The sequence below is a fragment of the Piliocolobus tephrosceles genome, chromosome 11 (genome assembly GCF_002776525.5).
Source record: "Piliocolobus tephrosceles isolate RC106 chromosome 11, ASM277652v3, whole genome shotgun sequence".
In the NCBI taxonomy this organism is placed as follows: domain Eukaryota; kingdom Metazoa; phylum Chordata; class Mammalia; order Primates; family Cercopithecidae; genus Piliocolobus; species Piliocolobus tephrosceles.
In genome coordinates this window covers 63,875,925-63,896,720 of record NC_045444.1, presented here as the reverse complement: position 1 = coordinate 63,896,720, position 20,796 = coordinate 63,875,925, and the positions used below count along the sequence as shown (strand labels likewise).

Below are 20,796 nucleotides of genomic sequence, written 5' to 3'. Positions count from 1 at the left end.
CTGGTCGGGCTGCAGCAGCTGACCAGCACCGATTGTCCGGCACTCCCGAGTGAGATGACCCCAGTACCTCAGTTGAAAATGCAGAAATCGCCGGTCTTCTGTGTCGCTCGCGCTGGGAGATGGAGACTGAAGCTGTTCCTATTCGGCCATCTTGCTCCGCCCTCATTTTTTTGTATTTTTAGTAGAGACGGGGTTTCACCATGTTGCCCAGGCTGCTCTAGAACTCCTGGCCTCATGTGATCTACCTGCCTTGGCCTCCCAAAGTGCTGGGATTTTTGGCATGAGCCACCACGCCCAGCTACTCAAATGCTTTTTTACCTGAATAGATTCAGAGAAGAAATTTTCATGTTTCAATGGTTTCAGGACAAATCAAATTCATTATTGAAGTTGAAAATTAGTCATGTCCCTGAGATGATGATTAGCACCATGATGAATAGATGTGAATTTGATAATTCATGAAATCCTTTTGTGAGAGATTAGACTTGAGATTGCACCTCTTTCTACATTCTATTGAATCAAGTGCCCTCTGGGCAATTCACTCTCTGTGTAATTTTCTGATTGCTTTCTGAGAGAAGCATAATATCTACCATGTGTTCATAACCTACTATTCTTAAATCTCTGGAAACATCCATGCCATTAAACATTCCAAGCAAATATTATTTATTTTTATTTTTTATTTTTCACAAATGTATGCCTGACCTGAGCAAACAAACATTATTTCAATGCAAAAAAAAAAAAAAAAAAAAAAAAAAAATGCAGCTAATTTCTTAGCTGGAGAAAATCACGGGTTACTGCAATTTAATTTTTAAATAAGTACACAGTTTTCAAGTTAGAGCTTCAGATTTTTTTCTAAGTCATGTGCTTTTCATTCTGCTGTTTAAAAAAAATTAATGTGTTTCTTTCCTGATATATAAATATCTAAATGTTCTCCTGGACAGTTTGGGATAAAGCGGTATGTCCTCTTGTGTAGAGGAATTAAGGAGGGTATATATGTATGTGTGTACATATATATTTATTTTTATATATGGAAGGTATATATATTTTATATATGAAGGATATGTATATATTATATATATTTATATTATATATGTAATTTATATATTTATATTTAGCAAAGACTAAATGTAAATTACATATATATATATATTTTTTTTTAAGAATCTGACCCTTAATTAGCATTCACCTCTCTAATTCTTTCAGAGTTATATAAGGGATGTGTATTAGTGAAAATGTCTGAAGTTTGACCAAGAATCTGTTTCTTCCTGATAGTGAGGAAGAGCTGCTTTGTAATTTTCAGAAATCAATGTGCTTTGGAGGTATTCATTATGTATAAAATATTGTTTTTTGTTTTTGGTTTTTGTTTGTTTGTTTGTTTTTGAGAAAGGGTCTCACTCTGTTATCCAGACTGGAGTGCAGTCATGCGATCTCGGCTCACTGCAACCTCTGCTCCCTGGGTTCAAGCGATTCTCCTGCCTCGGCCTCCAGAGTAGCTGGGACCATAGGCACATGCCACCATGCCTGGCTAATTTTTTTGTATTTTTAGTAGAGACGGGGTTTCACCATATTAGCCAGGCTGGTCTCAAACTCCTGACCAGGTGATCCACCTGCCTTGGCCTCCCAAAGTGCTGGGATTACAGGCATGAGCCACTGCGCCCAGCCAAAATATTGGGTTTGTACCTAGTTGCATTGCAGAAAAATTACTATAGGAGAGGAGAAATGCCTATAGCTAATGGTTATATGATCCCTGTGTCAAACTGAAATATTAATAATCAGAATTTAGTTTTAAAGAGTTTATTAAAGTGAAAAGCTGGGAATGGCCAATCCAGGAGATGCAGACTCCAGGGAAATGGGGTAAAAGGTAAAAGTTAGACTCTTGCTTCTATAGGCACAAAGCAAAGAAATTTAATAGGATTTCAGCATTTTCTATACAATGCTGGTATATGAGTTATAACAATATAATTAGTTACAGTTTGTTTTCTTTTCTATACAACTTGTTTTCTTTATAGCTGGTTTTCATTTTCTTTCCGATTTAAAAGAGTATATTTAACTTTCCATCTTAAGGCAATGTGATGGCCATGGAGTCCTTGTGTGACAGGAGAAGAGGGAAGTTAATCTGTAATGAAGATCAGCAGTGAAGAGGGAAGGGGTCTTCTCTGGTGCTCTTTAGTAATTTTCAACATTTTACAAAACAATGTTGGTAAGGAAGAAGGCTAATCTATAGTCAGAGAAACAGGGGTTATAGTTGCCTTGGTTACACCTGCCTCTCAAGTGACCCCTATAATCATCATCCTTTAAGACTCAAAATAATCTAGAGTTCCAATAGCTTAGGTTTTGAGTTACTTATTTTCACATCTGTTATAAGAATTAGCTCTATTGTCAAGTTGTATTTTGCAGTTTAAGCATGTATTCTAAAATTGAGTGATAAAAATATGTCAAAACAATCATAAAAGTTTTTAAAATTAGCTACACAAAAAGATTTATTGTATTTTATTCAAGCAAAGACTAAATTAAATTTTAAGAAAAAAACATCTTTTTTTCAGTTTCACGTCCACCTAAATACATCTGTTTCATCTTTTCTAGGCTTTGCTAGAGGTCGTTAATGACCTCTTTGAAGAACAAACTGACCTGGAGAAAATTGTCAAGAAAATAATGCATCGGGCCCAAACTCTGCTGAAATGTGAACGCTGTTCTGTTTTACTCCTAGAGGACATCGAATCACCAGTAAGTTATCTTTTATCTTTTAAAGTTGAAGACTGTGAATGGAATAAAGTTGAGTTTATTTGTATTTAAACTTGTGAAATTGACTTGAATCACTCTCTTCCTGACTCTTCAACCATGAGGCAACTTTTCATAAAACAAGAGTTTTTTATTTTATGTGTATTTCATTCTCATTTTTCAGTCAACTTAGAAACATAGACTTTAACCTAACAGGGACTTTACAGATCTGTCCCAGGCCTTTGTAATTGCAGATGAAGGAACTAAGGGGTTCAGTGATTTGCCCAACCTCACACAGCTCCATTAGAAAATAAACTCAACTGTCTGTCTCACATTTTATTTACCTATGAAGGGTAATGCCTTCAGCATTTCTGGGGGTGGATTTCAGTCCAGACAATGCTCCATGGCCTTCGTAAGGCAAGGAGGAAGCAAACAAATGAGTGGAGATTCAGTACCCTTAGTTCTTGGAACCCAGACAAACTGGGCTCAAGCAGAATGGAATGGCCAGTCGTTGCTGGGCTGTTCCCTGCAGCAGGTTTGTCCTGTGGAGGCTTCCAGGTTCTTTTACAGCTGCTGTGAACCTGTGAATTGTGGCACAGAGTAGCCTTACTAGGTGAAGAGGGCCGCTGTTCACTTCCCTGCAGGGTTCCTGCCACTCCAGAAGGAAGTATCTCATTCAGGGCCTTAGGGCTGCCTCACCGTGGCAATTTGTGGCCAGCTTTCTGGTTTTATTAAGACCTTTAGCTTTCCGGGGGAAATCTGCTGGGTAGATAAGCAACAATATTGAAATAATAATCATCATCAATATAAATTCTTGAAAGCTAAATGTCTAAACCCTTGGCAACAATTTAATATCTTTGCTGAGAACTTGCTTCAAAGATCAGCAATTGTCTAGCAATTAAGAGTTGCTTTAATACCTGACAGAATGTTATTTTGCCACACTTTACTTACAAAAGATTATTCCCTTTGCCTTTAGGTTTATTTTCCTCAAAGAATAAGAACCTTAGGGTAAATTTTGGAGATTTAATAATAAGTATTGTAAGACTCACAATAATGAGTTTCTTTTAAAATCTATATACGTCTAAAATGTTTAGGAGTGTTTCCCCAGATTTTAGCAGAGACTGGGGTTATTTCTGTTTCAGTCAGTGTGGTTTACACAAACAATAGCCTGGAAAGTATCCTGTGACTGTATAAATCTCAGCTGAACCTTGGGAGAACATGCACACACACACACTCCAATAGCCCATACTTATGGAGTGCTTCCAGAAACTTTATGAAACATTTGCATTCATTTAATCTTCATTTTATAAGGTAGGTGTTATTATCACCCTATAATAATTTTATAGATGAGGAAATAAGGCTCAGAGAGTTGCGTGACTTGCCAGTCACCTCCACTGCCTGACTCTAAAGCCCCTTAAAGAATGGGAAGCGGTGGGGGTGCTCATTAGTACCTGGCAGGTTTCAGGGCCACAGAGAAGCCCCCATTAAACAAAGGCAGGAAGGGCAGCTGTTGGGGCTTTGGCTTCCAGGATAACCTGAACCATGCCAAGGTCCCTGTGGGAGCAAGTGGCTGGGGGTGAGGGTCAGGGGTAGGTAGGCTGGAATCTGGACACAGGCAAACTCATTGTTTGCTAGCTCACTTGTAAACAGATATGAAAGCAACTTAAACCATCTAAGGGTGGTCATTCTTGCTAATCTTCTAACTTGGACTTGTTTTTATGGTGGGGTCTAACTCTTCAGCAAATGACCAAAAAAGTATAGATGATGGAAGCTGATATTGAATGTAGGGGCAGAGCTGGTGGGAACAGTAGAAATAGCAATATCTTCATGGTATAAAGTAGGGAGAGGAGTGGTCAAAAAACACCATCTAGATAGGGTGGATGGTACAAACAATAACAGCGCTGGCTGGGATTCTACTGAAAGTTCAAAAGGCCTCTTTGCTATCACTGCTGAACACTCTAAGACTAATGTTGGGGCAGAAAATTCTGGAACACTCCTCATTATATCTTCTCTTTTCTTACCCATCCGCCTCCAAAGTGATATTGATGGAAAAACCAAACTCTGTAAAATATTTTATTTTTGTTTTGTTTTGGTTTTCTGATTTTTTAAATTCTAATGTTCTAAATTTTAATTGATAAATAATAATTTTATGTATTTATAGTATACAGTGTGATGTTTTGATACATGTATATATTGTGGGATGATTAATATATGCATCCCCTCACATACTTATTTTTTGTGGGGAGGACATTTGATTATCACTCTTAGCAATTCTGAAATATACATTGTTACTAATTATAGTCACCATGCTGTGCAATACAGCTCAAAAAAAACATATTCCTTCTGTCTAATGAAACTTGTACACTGTGACCAGCAACTCTCCACTCACTTTTACTTTTAGCTGCTGGCAACTACCGTTCTACTTTTTGCTTCTATGAGTTCAACTTTTTAAATTCTAGAATTAAGTGAGATGATCCAGTATTTGTCTTTCTGTACCTGACTTATTTCACTTAACATCCTTCAAGCTAATTCATGTTGTTTGAAATTACAAAATTTTATTCTTTTTAAAGGCAGGATAGCTTTTCTTTCTTTTTTTTTTTTTTTTTTGAGATGGAATCTCACCCCATCCCCCAGGCTGGAGTGCAATGGCGCAATCTCAGCTCGCTAAAACCTCCATCTCCTGGGTTCAAGTGATTCTCCTGCCTTAGCCTCCCAAATTACTAGGATAACAGGTGCCCGCCACCGTGCCCAGCTAATTTTTGGGGTTTCACCATGTTGGCCAGGCTGGTCTCAAACTCTCGACCTCAGTTGATCCACCCGCCTCGGCCTCCCAAAGTGCTGGTATTACAGGTGTGAGCCATGGCGCCCAGCCCAGAATAGCATTTTTTAAATGGATAGTTGTTCCTATTACCTTGTGTATTTTACAGACTTATTATTGAAAGTTTCCTCTGTCATCAAGTCCCTCAAAGCACCTCCAAAAAAGCATCTCTTGAAATATGAAACTCACTCCTTTTTTTTTTTTTAACTTTTATTTTAGGTTCAGGTATACATGTGCAGATTTGTTATATAGATAAAGAGGCTTACTCTGAGCCAATATGAGTGACTGTGGCCCAGGGGAAATACAAACAGAAGAAGCCTTGAGTAAGTGGTCCCAAGGTAGTTGGATTGCAGTTTGGTTTTATACATTTTTTGGAGGCAGGAGTTACAGGCAAAGACATACATCAATACATGGAAGGTGTATATTGGTTTGGCCCGAAAGGGCAGGATATCTGGAAGCAGGGACTTACAGGTTATAGGTAGGTTCAGAGATTCTTTAATTTGCAATTGATTAAAGGAGTAAGGCTCTGTCTAAAACTTAGAGTCAGCAGAAAGGAATGCTTTAAATTAAGATAAGGATGCTATGTAGCAAGATTGGTGGCTTGCAGGAATGACTTAACCCTTCCTTGCCTTACATGTGTTAGGTCTTGTTTATAATTTGGTATCTTATTGCCAGAATGAGTCTGTTTCATGAGTCTTATGATCTCTATTTGAACATTAATGCTGCTCAGCTGTGTATGAACTCCAAAACGGAGGGCAAATAATGAGAAGGCTATTTGACTTTCCTTCCATTTATGGCCAGGAATTCAGTTTTTAAGGTTTTTCTTGGGTCCCCTTGGCCAAGAGGGGGTCTGTTCAGTTGGAGTAGGATTTTATTTTTAGTTTATAGTGAGAATGAGCTCCTCTAACACCATAGGGATGAACTCTGAAGGTAAAAGTGAACCAGGTGAAAAAAAAATTAATCTGCTCAGTATTGTTCCAGAAGCTGTAAAGACTTGTTGGCAAGTCTGCTGCCTGTGGAGGTGGTGGGAGAAGTTTGGGGTAAAGGTATCTATTTATGTGGCTTCCCCAGCAGAAAACCTACCAATGCTAGGCATTCCTTTAATACACTTCTCACCAAAGGCTTCTCAAAACTTTAGGCTTGTAGGTGACAGTTCTGTGCACCACCCAAGTTGTACAGTAGAAATTATAGAAAGGAGACGAGAAACAGTCACTCCATGTTCAGGAGAAGAAGCCAGGATAAACAGGAGAGTGTTTATCTCTGCCCCCACATTCAATGTCAGCTTCCATCATCTGTACTTTTTTGGTCATTTGCCAAAGAGTTAGACCACATCATAAAAATGAGTCCAAGTTAGATGATTAGCAAGAATGACCACCCTTCTAATCTACTGTATTAGAAGATTTTCAAACTTGACAAAGTTATTTTTACTGGAAATATTTCAATAATAGGTATATTTTTATAATAATCAAGGACTCCATATAAGATCTCAATATTACCAAGCAAATCCACAGTTCAATTACACCTTTTCCATATTACTTATGACCTTTCCTTCCTTATTATTATCAATGAACCTATCACTAGCAGGACGCTTCTTAGACAGTCTTCATCACCTCTGATGCCCCTGGTATTTATGATAAACACGAAAGAGCTTTTCTTTATGCAAAGTGCTAGTTTCATTTTTAGATGTGTTATAACCAATAATTATCTACATAATGTAAAACAAAAATTTCAGGAAAAAAAGATTGATATCAAGGGGTTAAGGGAAGTCCCCTGTCCACACCCCTCCCCAACTTGACAGTAAGAATGTGGTATGTTACTTCAGGGGAGGAATTACTGAGAATACAGGAACAGTTAAATGGACTTTTAAGTTCCAAAATGGGCTTTTAAAATTTATAGCAGGGCTTTGCACAGTAGCATGCACCTACAGTCCCAGCTACTCAGGAGGCTGAGGCAGGAGGATTGCTTGAGCCCAGGAGTTCAAGGACAGCTTGGGCAAAATAGTGAAACACCACCTCTGAAAATCAATCAGTCAATAAATAAATGAATAAATAAATAATATAAAATTTGTAGCAGGGTTATTCTGGAAAACCAAAACTTTTTCCTAAAGGCTTGAATGAATCAGAACATAAAATTATGAATAAAACAGTAGAATGGAAAGAGAATAAATGAAGCCCTAGACTATCCCATTCTTGGATTGCCTGGACTAAGGGAGGAGAATCGGAGAGGAGAATAATAAATGTGAGGTCATCAGTCTTCCTAACCTTGCTCCCAGACTCAATTCTCCATATAGTGATGGTGGTGGGCATTGGAGAGTAGGTGGGGGGAGTTGAAACTTCCCCTAGACACCATAGCAGGAAAAATAGGTGACAACGTCAGAGGCATTAAGAGGCAGTGAGAGCCTGACAGCTTTTCTAGAGTCTCAAAGGAGCATGAGAGGCAAATGCAGCTTTCCCCATTTCCTGGCAGACGTTAACAGAGGGAGGGCTGGGGCCTGAAGAAGCCTACCTGTCAGGATGAGGAAGGGACAGGGTTGTGACCTGGTCCTGGAGGGTCTGTGGATATTTATGCATATCCAGTGTTAGGAATGACTCTGCAGAGGGCCAGCAAGGCCTTCTTATCTCAGAACAGAGGCCAATCTGGTTGAGCGGGTGACTGCAGACCTGCCTTGTCTCTTCCAAGCACCCGGAAAGGTGCATGTCACCTTGGTGAAAATTTCAGTATTAAATGAGTTTAAATCTGAAATGACTGAGAAAACCTGAAGTGGCCGAGTTTAACTGGAGTAATCTCTTTTGTATTCTGTTAATAAGCAAACTTGGGGTCAAGCAGATAAATTTAGTTGAATTATAGAAAAAGAATATGGTTTTTTTTTGTATAGCTGTATCTGTAAACTTTTAAATCTATGATCAATATGCAAATTATATTCTATAATTAGTTATCTTGTATTCAATCCACATATGTAACAATTAGATAGATGGGGAGAATGATGTATTATTCTATAAATGTTTTGGAAGCAAATGGCTGGCAATTTGGGGGAAAAAGAAGTGTAAGAAGCTGGATTTCTAGTTCATACTTATAAAAATATAATTTTTATAAAAGGCAAAATTATGATGCATATAAATATAAAATAAATGCAAGTTGAAGATTTTTTAAACTCATTAATGTATGAGACAGCCAATATGCTGTTAAAATCAGTCCAAAGAGTACTTTAGAAGTTAGGTATTTATGGGCAATGTTAAGATATAATTTCAAAATTAAAAACAACACTGGTTAAAGACAAAACTAAGCCATAAACTACAACCTTCAAGATTATCTTTTCTACTGGAGAGAATGACTTGTATCTCTACCAGAGAAAGGTACAAGTTAGCATATAATTTCACTAAATCTGGAGTCTTTTATCTGTATTAACCAATGAGAGGAAGGAACTAAGTACATTTCTTAGACCAGAAATTGGCAATGTTTTCTGTAAATGCACAGATAGTGAATATTTCAGGGTTTGCAAGTCACACAGTCTCTATTGCAGCTACCGAACTTTGCCCATTATAACACAAAAGCAGTCTTAGACAATATGTATAAAGAATGAGCATGGCTGTGTTGCAATAAAACTTTATTGACAAAAACAGGTAGTAGATCAGAGTTGAGTAGCAGACAAGGGTTTACAGACCGCTGTTCTAGATAATCCTTTGCCCTCTTAAAACATTGAAATATGAGTACCCAGCTTTTTGCCTTATTTCTGTAATGCCAATGTAAACTTCAGATGAATCAAAGATTTAATGTTAAAAAATCAAATGCAAAAATACTGGTTAATATCTTTTATTCTTTTGGTGGGTAAAGGCTCGTTAGAACAATCATTCAATTCTGATGAGAATAAACACTTTCAAACAGCTCTATGATTTTTTTCAGCCATCAGATTGCTAAAGCTTGAAAATAATTGTAATAACCAGTATGAGTATGGGAATTAGAAAATTGACTTTCTCATTACTGATAGTGGGAACTTAAGTTGGGATAACTTTTATGGACATCAGTTTGGTAAAATATATTTGGAGATGGAGTCTTGCTCTGTCACCCAGGCTGGAGGCCCAGGCTGGAGTGCAGTGGCGTGATCTCGGCTCACGGCAACCTCCGCCTCCCGGGTTCAAGCAATTCTCCTGCCCCAGCCTCCTGAATAGCTGAAAATATATTTTAACTTGAAAAAGGGATAGGCTTTGCACCCAGCAACTCCTCCTCTTAAAATTTAGAATAATGAAATGGATGGAGATGAGACCAAACCGAGTATATAAGAATACTTATTGCATTCTTATAGTAGTGAAAATGTAAATAATTCAAATATCAATATGTTTATATGATGAAATTCTATGTAGTGTTTTAAAACAATGATATATGTCTATATTCATAGAAACAATGTCTTTGATATAATTTTAGGTGAATAATAAAGGGGAGAAACAACATATATAAAAAGCTGTTTTTTTTCAAAACATGGGTGTATAAATGAGATTACATTTTCACAACCATTAAATTGATGGAGCTTTAAATTTTCTCCTTTTGAGTCATATTTTCTTGTACCTTCTCTTCCAGGAAGAGTCATGAGTTTATCATCTCATGGAAGGAAAGGGCAGGTAGTCAACCTCTTAGCAAGAGAACAAACTTAAAAGTCAGGGTGCCAGGAGAGAGGATTTGCTAAATGGATTTATCTTTTCTTTTAGCAATTAAAGACCAATCTGAACACCAGGACAAGACATGCAAACTCCATAATCCACAAAAGAAGTACTCATAACCCCATGCCACAAGTCATCACTCCACTTCCACTTCATATAAGGTTGGGAGGACTGCTTAATTCAGTAGCAATGAGATAAGATGAAGTATTTAATAAAAGGCTGAGTGAGGTTACTTGCCTTCAGCCATCTTGGGCAGAGCACAATGTTCACCAAAATAAGTCATGTATTCTTGCTTGAAACTGTAAGAGCAGATGCCTGTGCAGGCTCAGGGATGTTTCTTGAGTCCTCATTGCTGCCATAGATTAGCAAAAGGGGTGGCAAGGGTGAGTGGAACAAAAAAAGTTGCAGACAAGTCATCCTGGAAACAAGGCTACTGATGTATCAGGATAAATGGGAACATGAGTGGCAAGTCACCCTGCAGCTGCTTATCTTGGCCAGGTGAAGAGATTACATTTAAAGGCTAATTCATTACACAGAAATACCTATGTCACATTGGACTTCACAGTAAGCATAGGAGACTTCTCACCAGGTAGAAACTGAAATGACTGCTCAGGGCAGAGTGTTGGTGAGAAAACACTCAAAGATAATAGATTGAAATTCAAATGCAGCCACCCTAAATCATTCCCCTGACTTCACTCTCCCTGTCCATTATTCATTTAAACATTAACACGCAACAAAGAGCCACCAGCATGGGACTTATGCAAAGATACTATAAGAAAAAAAGTAGGAAGGGATGTGAAAACAAAAGCCAAGTGAAAAGCACACACGAGAAAAACGCTTAAAGTTTTCCATGAAACGAAATAAAATTTAATAAGATCTCTCGGGAAAAATAAAGTTGTTCAAGAAAGAGGTACAAAAGCTTAAGGAATAAATGATAAGCAGTATAAAAGATAAGAAATTGGGTTCTAGAGCTTGGAAAAAAGTAGAAGAAAAATATGTAGCTGCACAGAAAGGAATACTACATTAAAGACAAGAAGAAATAAAACTTCTAAAATACTTTTAGGGACACAAAATTGAAAATAAAATGGAAAATAATAAAGCATTAAAAAAGGAAAATGATAAAAATGGAATCAGAATAACAGAGGTCCAAACTAAGGATAATTGGCAACTCTAAAGAGAACATGGCAAATGGAACAGGACAAAAAAAAACATTCAAAATTATAACACTAGGACATTTTACTGAAATAAAGGCAATCTTGGATTTACAGACTGAAGGAACACACTATTTCAGGCAAAATTGATACCGACTGCTTATCACTGAAACACATTTGGTGTTAATAGACTTCAAAGTTATTGGAAAAAGCATATGGGCATTTACACACAAAAAAATCAAAGCACCTATTGCAGGAAAATTCTTTCTGATGTTAGACTTTCTAGTCGCAGTCTCCTGTGCTAGAGGACAATGAGCAATACCTACAAAGTCCTCAGGGAAAGAAAATGTGACCCTCTAATTTTAACTCCAAAATTTAAAGCCAAACTCATAGACAAGTACACAAGCTGCGGAGAGATATTTTCAAATATGCAAAGAAGAGCACAGCAAATGTTGTTCTAAGAAGCCCTTCCTGAAAAATATGACAGTTTAAATCTAGCCAAGCAGGTGATGAGTGGGGAAGTTGGGATAAGATGGGTATTGAGTATTGAACATATTTAAATATCAAAGTAAAGCTAAAAAACAATGGAGCATATACTTGTAGATACAAATGTAAACCTTGTATTGTAAACTGTAACAATGGCGCTGGTTCCCCATGTTCTCCAAGTTCCGCAGGTGCAACAGGTGGGTGTGGGCCTGCACATGTACTGGGTCATATTACAGAAAAGGTCACATTACAACACTGTGCTTGGGAAATATATCCCTTTTCTATTGAGTGGTATCAAGCCTGGTGTTTGTCTGGGGAAAGATGTTTCTTCATCTCTCAGGTTTGCTCACTGCAAATACAATCCTGAGAACTGAACTAAGGTCTTGCAGTCCTGACCTGCATGGCTTGGTTTTGTGGATTGCCTCTCTCAACAGGTATCTTTGGTTTTGTGGAATATTTTAATTTTAATGTGTCAAATTTATTAACCTCCCTTTTTGATTTGTGCTTTAAAGGTTTTGTTATAAAAATCTTTATCTTCCTTTAGTTACAATGGCATTATTGTATATCTTTTTATATTCATTTGGTATGCATCATCTTTTTTATCCATCTAGAATTTATGGTTTTGTGTGGAGTATAAAGTGGTGTGTGTATAACCAATTGTCTTAGAACTGTTTTGCCTCTACTTTGTAATGGCACTTCAAAATTATAGCATTTCCATATACACCTGGGTCTGTTTCTGAGCTCACAATTTTGTCCTGCTGGTCTATTTGTTTATTTCTGCACCAATATCTGTCTGAATTTCTGTAATTTTGTAATGCATTTTGATATCTGATAGGCCAAGTCCTCAGTGCTGTTCCTCTTTAAAACTGGCTTGCTTATTCTTGACCTGTCATTCTTCTATAAAATTTTAATAGCAGCTTAGCAAGTTCCATGAAAACTCTGTATAGATTTTGATTGAAATTGATCTAATTTATAGATCAATTTGGGTGACTTCTGCAAGTAACAGAATATTCATGGGCAAGTGTCTTTAACATTGAGAGCATTTATTAACTTACACGACTAGAAGTCTCCAGGAGGTGGTTCTGGGGATGGCGCACCAGCCAGATGATGTGATCAGGGACCCAGTCTCTGTCCACTGCCCTCTGCTTGTCTCAGTGGTTGGCCATCACCAGCTGGCTTTTCCCTTTATAGTGCACCAGGCAGCACATCTGCACGTAACTGTGTTCAGAAGAAAGAGAAACTTCTTTTCACATCCCTCTCTTTTCTCTCAGGGAGCAAAGTCCTTTTTGTTTGTTTGTTTGCTTGTTTGTTTGTTTGTTTAAGACAGGGTTTCACTCTGTCACCTAGAGTGCAGTGGCACCATCACAGCTCACTGCAGCCTTGACCTCCCAGGCTCAAGTGATCCTCCCACCTCAGCCTCTCAAGTAGCTAGGAGTTCAGGTGCACACCATCACATCCAGCTAATTTTTGTAGAAATGAGGTTCCACTAGTTGCCCAAGCTGGTCTTGAACCACTGTGCTCAAGCAATACTTCCACTTTGGCCTCCCAAAGTGTTGGGATTACAGGCATGAGCCACCACACCCAGCTGAGGAAAATCTTTTTTTTTTTTTTTTGAAGGGCTTATCCAGCTGATGTTTCCTAAGACCCCGTTAATCAAGAATGAAATGTCGTCCAAGTCATCTATATTCTTAATACTTTTCTATTCTTCATCTGTCAATCCCTGATGACAGGTGTGTTCAGATTTTTAGCTTAACAGATTCCTCAATATTTTTTGTCCAATTATGTAGGTTGTTGATTTAGTTGTTAGTATTAATTATATGTTTTTGAATTGGGGATTGCAGCTGATTTTGATGGGAGAGTGTTTTTGTTTGTTTGCTCGTGCCATTGCTTTCTTTCTTTCTCTCTTGCCCTCTTTCCTACCTGTCTAATAGTTTGCCCAGCTCCCTGACCCCAATCAAGAACCAGGACCTATTCTGGTGGCTCAGATTTCCTGCTATGTAGTAATATTACACCAAGCTAGAGGCAGCTTGGTTCAGTTTCTTGGGGTGAAGCTGGGTCACCTGTTCCCCATGCCCCAGCAGGAACTGAAATTCCGACGATCGTTGCCAGCCTGTTTCTGGACTTGGAGTTCAGCAGGCCTACATGTCCTCAGGCTTGTGACTTTAGAGATCTTTTCCCTCCTTTCCTTTCTCCTCCCTACCCCTCTCCTTTTCTTCTCTCTTCCTTTCAATCTCTAAATATCTTTCTGATTTCCTCTGTGTTTTATCAGTCTTTGCTCTGCTTTTGGAAGAGATCAGATGTGTAAAAGCATGAACTTATAGCACCATCTCTACTGACATTCTATATACTTTTATAGTTAGAAAACAAAAACAATATCATTTCAGGAAAATAAAAGTTTCTCCCTCCAAAAATAAGTTTTATTTCTATTTTATTAGGATAATTCCTGAAAACAAAAGTTCTATTTGTATTTTGTGATTCTAATACTCAAAAAAAAACTGCTTTTTGCAAATTTATGTTTTATGGCCTGTATATTTGAAGGGAATCAGGGAGAAAAAAAGTAATTCTGGTTATAGAAGCCTTGATTCACCAAGATATTAACTCTGTGTTTAGAAACTGCATTCATGGTCTTTAAGCTGGGCACTCGGATATAAACTGTTCAGTTTACTGAATGGATGCCAAAAATAGAAGTGAGAAATGCCGTTCTAGCCCTTTCTCCTGACAAAATTAATATTTTGCTCCCTTTTGCTTCTCTTAAGTGTTTCAGTCCATTGATTTTAAGTGACTTTGTCAATGGCATTTTCCATTAGACTGGGAAGAAAGAAAGATTGCTCCATAGCTGGCTGCTGCTGTTAACATCAGGAACTATTTAACTCCTTGAACTGAATATTCCCAGCTTACTGTTATTCCATCCTATGAACCTGTCTAAGGAATTCCTATCACTTCTCTTAGTTCTTTCCAGCTCAGGCATTTACTATTATTTCTATTTCTTTTTGTGTGTAGTCAAGGAAAGTGAATGTAGACATTTTAATCTTATGTCCTAAGGCACTGTCCCAAGTCCTAGTTTTTACAAGTGTTCTCTTCTCATGGATCATCCTGATGGCTGGCAGCTATTTCATTGTTCAGAACTCTACGAAGTACTTTCTAACTAAGCTTATAAATACCTGGTTAGTGTCTGGAGTTTCTTTACAAAACTGTGAAGCATAAACTAGCTAGGCATACTTGTTTTCTTATATGCTCCTTAGCTCTTTGGTCCTTTCGTAAATATACATACAATTAAGCCAGTGAACTAGATGGTCTTCCTGAATCCTATACTCAAGGGGAAGAGATGGGGTGAGCATCCTCCGATTGTTCTGGGGCAGTCTGCAATTCAATGCCCTCCTTCTCAAGTGACTTGTAAAAATTGCTTCAGCCTTTCCTTTCTATATCACTTACTTTCCATTTCCCTACCTTTCCTTCTTTGATTTTCCTTCTCCCTATAAATAAGCCCACTTAAATTCAGTTTCATTTTTGCTCCAAGTGTTTTTCTAGTGTGCAAAATGGAGAGTATTAAAAAAACTCCTCTGATGATAACCCAAACTATTATTGTTATATACACAGTCATCCCTCAGTATCTGTGGGGTATTGGTTCCAGGACAGTGCATGGATACCAAAATCTATGCACACTCAAGTCCAGCAGTCAGTCCTGCAGAACCCACAGATAAGAAAAGTCAGCCCTCTGTATCTGCAGGTTTCACATTGCCCTGAATGCTGTATTTTCGACCTGCATTTGGTTGTGGATGCAGAACCCATGGATAAAGAGGGCCAATTCTATTAACTGAAAAAATTTGCATATATACTACTATATATATATACACACACATCATTAATGTATCATATTATTCATACATATTAACTCATTAACTGTATATAGTAAATCAACTCACATCATTAATCATTTATATGTTAAATATACACACATATGCATATATATATATATATAACATCTCCAACTACTGAACCCCTAACCCCACTGGCTATCTCCATTACATCCCATCCCAAATCTTCTCCACCTCTGATATTTCCTATTTTAGCCAATAGAATCATCACCATGTAGTAAGTAACTCAAGCTAAAAACCATAGTATAGTTAGAATAGTTTCTTAGTCATTCTCACTATTCTACATTCACTTGTGTCTATGATCTGTTGCTTCTACCTTGAAACATCATTTCTAGCCCTTCCTTCTCACTCCTTCTACCACCTTCTTCACTCTGTCTTTACTGATTTCTCACTAGGACATTTTTCCTCTGACTCATTTCTTGCTTGCAAACAGGGCACTCTTCTTTTCAATCAATTACCTCTTCCTTTTAAACATGCACTGGCCTCTCATATGATTCAAAACATTGGTAATTGTCTATTGCTTGTATAATAAAGCTCACACTGCCCAACGTTCAAGGCCCATCACTTCTGCTTGTAACTTAACTTGCGATCCACCTCTCCAGTCCTCAGCCTTGCTCCATCCTTTTCTTCATCTCTACCCCACCTCCCCATGGTCAGTCTATGCATATATTAGCCTATTAGCACAAAAGAGACATATCTTTGTGTAAATAGTCCCAGTGAAAGACAAAATGCACCAGACAATGAAGATCATTTCATCTGGCTATTGCAATAGGGAGAATGCTCATTAATGGGAAACATCTCAAAGAAAAAGAAAGGTACTTGGGGTTTCACAGAAGCATATAGACAAGGGAGTTACCTACATCATTCATGAGGCTTACAGGAGTCATGAGGAAGGATGGAGAAACGTCTTATTTTGAAATGTGCTGGGGCAGGGTGGTCTGTTGAGGATAGCCAATTCTGGAACAGTGTTAGGGAGATTTCTTTATAATTACTATTTTGGAGGAGCACAGAGCTCAGGTAAAGTTCAATATTGTCAACTCTACCGGCTATTCTCTGGAACCCCTCCACTCCCCAACTGTCTATGGTTGGTCTTTCTGTCTTTAGCTCAGTGCCCTTGAAGGCTGATCTTTACTTACCACACCACTTGGGCTCTCTTGTCCTCTGGCTGCCAGTTGGGTTTGACAAATAGAAGGTATGAGCAGAAGATTTAAGGGCCAGAGGAGTGAACGACATTGGGTGCAGTTATTTTCCTTATTCCTTCTCTACCAGTTTCTAGGAGTGGCTAGATCCTTCCATGGCCTGTCTTCACATGGATATCAAACTCACCTCCAGTATCTCAAAATCACCCTTCCTTTCTTCCCTCCCTCCTTCTTGTGTAACCTCAGACCTAGGAGGTTACACAAGACCTGCTTTCCAAAGTTGCTAGTCCCTGGGTGCCTCACCATTCCTTATTGGGTTCTTTTCACCCTACCCACACTTCTATAGCTTTCCCCTTTTTTGAGTTATGTTCGGTTAAACTCTCAAAGTTCTCTATTTTCTCCCAAAACGAATTGATTTATTCCCTCAGCCTGGGAAACTTCCCCCACTTGTCAGCCTAGAGTATTCCTGCTCATCACACAGTTCACATGAAGACTTCCTTAACACCTTCCTCTGTGCACTGGCAGCGTTTTGGACATACATTGTGGTGAAACATTTGTGAACTGTTTCCTCCTCTGTAATGTGTTGTGAGTTTCTCAAGGATCGGACATGATTTGTGCCCCTTGGTGTTTCCAGAGCCTATAGCAGTGCCTGGTGCAGTAAGTATTTGATAAATGCTGATTTCATGAATAAATGATTAGAGTAAATTGGCATAAGTGAGGGATTTATTAAGAAGCATAGTAAGAGATGATTATTTAATTCATTCTTTTTCTTTTCTTTTCTTTCTTTCTTTTTTTTTTTTTTTTTTTTTTTTTTGAGACAGAGTCTTGCTCTGTCACTTAGGCTGGAGTCCAGTGGTGCCATCTCGGCTCACTGCAGCCTCCACTTCCCAGATTCAAACCATTCACCTACCTCAGCCTCCTGAGTACCTGTGATTACAGGTGCGTGCCACCATGTATGGCTAATTTTTGTATTTTTAGTAGAGATGGGGTTTCACCATGTTGGTCATGCTGGTCTCGAGCTCCTGATCTCAGTTATCTATCCGCCTCGACTTCCCAAAGTGCTGGCATTACAGGTGTGAGCCACCACACTTGGCCTATTTAATTCATTCTTTTGCCATTTTGAGTAGTCCTCTTATAGAAAAATAGAGATTCAGGAAATTAAAAAACAAAAATCATGATTACTTAGTAAGTAATTTTTATTTTGGTGCCAGGAATATCTATTTGAGCCTAGTTTTTATTTTTTTAACTTGTTTTTAAATTAAAAGAACAGAGAGAAGCCAGACCAACTAACACTTGACAAATATCCAAATCAAAAAGGCCTCTGTCCATGGAGCGTTTCCAAAGAACAAGCAGGGAGATGTTTCGTTTACTTCACTTGGCAGGTACACTCCCTTCCCCAGGGTGCAATAATCAGGGCTGATCAACAGCAAAGGGAGCTTGAAACCAGTTGTTTAGTATCATTGATCTAGAAACTACTTCTAATATTTCCCTTATAAGATTCTCCTTTTTACTTAGTGTGTGTGTATTAATTTATTTAATCCCCGTTCATTTAGTAAATGTATAATAAAATCAAAGTTGGATTTAGATAGTAAATTTCTAAAATTAATAAAACCAAGAATTATATAATTGGTCCAAGACAGGAATAAAGCATAAATTCTATTCTATTTTATTTGTGCCTTCTCCTATTTGGTATTGATCATAATTTCTGCAGTGTCACTCTATATATCCCGTTAAATTATATCCAAATATTTAAGCTGATTTTGCTGTTTTATTTTTTAACCCAGGTATCTGACTAAAAACAATTTTCTATTTGAATGCATTATATTTTCAATTCTTTTTAAAAATATAAGTTGTCTGATGCTTTGAGGAGCAGCCAATGGCCTGCCTACCTAGAATTTGCTATTCAAAGACACTTGTGAGCATGAAAGTGGGCACTATTAATAATTGTCCCTGGACAACAGGCTTAATTGGAGTGGAACTATCCTCTGCCAACTGGGGATATATCCTCAAGTATATCTCTTACCACTTACCCTGGTGCCTAAAATTTCTATCATTGCAGTACTGTTTCAAATTAAAAGATTATGACTCCAAGAATCCTCTTTCTGAATATAGCTATATTATATGGGAATATTAATACATTAACCTATCATTAGCCATTAACAATTTAGCGAAAATAACTGATCTGGCCTGGAAATGGCTCTACACCAGATAAGTTGGCAAACTTTTAAAAATAAAGATCTGTCTACTAAATATTTTAGGCTTTGTGGCCTGTATGATCTCAATTGCAACTGTTCACTCTACTGTTATAGTAGAAAGCAGACACAGACATTACTTAAATTAATGAGTATGGCTTCGTTACAATGAAACTTTATTAATAAAAACAGGTGGTAGGCCAGATTTGGCCTATGGGCCATCCTTTGCCCACTCCTGCTTTTGAGGACTGAGAGGCTGGCAGATGAGTTTACATCTCCAGAATTATGTTACTTCTCAACTGTTCATCTTGCTGCCCTCATCATGGACTAATGCCCCATGTATATTGCCTTGCCAAATAATCTGATGACTCAGGGTCAGTTTGGCTGTGAACCTAACTTCAGAGGTCAACTCACCTTGGACTTTAAATTTCTCTTCTTTAAAATATTTCAGTATTTGTGGTTCCCCTGAGAAATAGAACCAATAGGAGACATAGATAGATAGATAGATAGATAGATAGATAGATAGATAGATAGATAGATAATAGATGATAGATAGATTGAGATAAAGAGATTTATTCTAGGAATTGGCTCACATAATTATGGAAGCTAAGAAGTCCCACAGTCTACTGTCTGCAAGCTGGAGAACCAGGAAAACTAGTGATGTAATTCAGTCTGAGTTCAAAGACCAGACAATCAGGAGTCCCGGTGTCTGACGGCAGGGGAAAATAGATGTCCTAGCTCAAACAAAGAGCACATTTGCCCTTCCTCTTCCTTTCTGTCTGAGCCCTCAGTGGGTTGGACGATGCCCACCCACATTGCTCAGGGCCATCTTGTTTATTCAATTTATTGATTCGAATGCTAATATCTTCCAGAAACACTTCACAGACCACCCAGAAATAAATGTTTTGCCAGCTATCTGGACACCCCTTAGCCCAGTCAGGTTGACACATACCAATTAACCGTCACAAATGTTAAGTCTTAAAAGATTAGAGACCTTATTTATTATTTCTTTGGTATCTCCCTACTATCCAGTATTTTATACACACTGGATAATCAATATTTAACCAAAGATTCAGTAAACATTAGTATTTTCATTTTTCTTCTATAGACACTAATGAAGATGAGTATTTTCATTTTTCGTCTAAAGACACAAGAACCTAAGAATTATCATATAAGTGTAAAGTTAGGGAACATAGTCTACAATACTTCCCTCACTCCTAACACCAGTTATGAGTTTTGGAGTTCCCAAGACCATGCTCAGTTTCAATAATTTGCTAGAAGGGTTCAAAGAACTCAGTGAAAGCTATTACACTCACAATTACAGTTTACTACAGGAAATCATACAGATTAACATTAGCATGGGGCAGAGTCTAGGAAAATTCCACATGTGGACTCTGCTCATGGAGTCATGGATAGTGTGAATGTCTCCTGGCTATCATGTGTGATAAGATTCATGAAATTTTGCCAATAGGGCCTGAGCCGTAATGTCTAGAGTCTTTATTGGGTCTTGATCACAAAAATGGGGTTGGCTGCCCATGCGACTGACCTCTGACTCCATTCCTCCAGTGGTCAACTGATACCATGTGACCCAAAGCTCCCACCCAAATCATATTGTTGGTGTGGCTTGAAGCCCCCATTCTAAATCACATTGTTAATCTTTGCACATTAATCAGGCAGGACATTCCAAGGGTTTAGACATTACCTCTCAGGAGTCAAAGACAAAGGCCAGACCTCTCTTTAGGGAGGGTTCAATTCTTTCCTACATACA

At 38.0% G+C, this 20,796-nt stretch overlaps 1 protein-coding gene across 4 annotated transcripts in view; it reads left to right on the top strand.

Annotated features, from left to right (window-relative positions):
• PDE11A (phosphodiesterase 11A) overlaps positions 1–20,796 on the top strand; it is a 514,093-nt gene that overhangs the window by 218,704 nt on the left and 274,593 nt on the right. For all 4 annotated transcript variants that reach the window (XM_023212325.2, XM_026454253.1, XM_023212327.2 and 1 more), the window contains one exon: positions 2,581–2,721. In XM_023212325.2, coding sequence (XP_023068093.1) covers positions 2,581–2,721 — 141 coding nt within the window. The remainder of the gene's footprint in view (positions 1–2,580; positions 2,722–20,796) is intronic.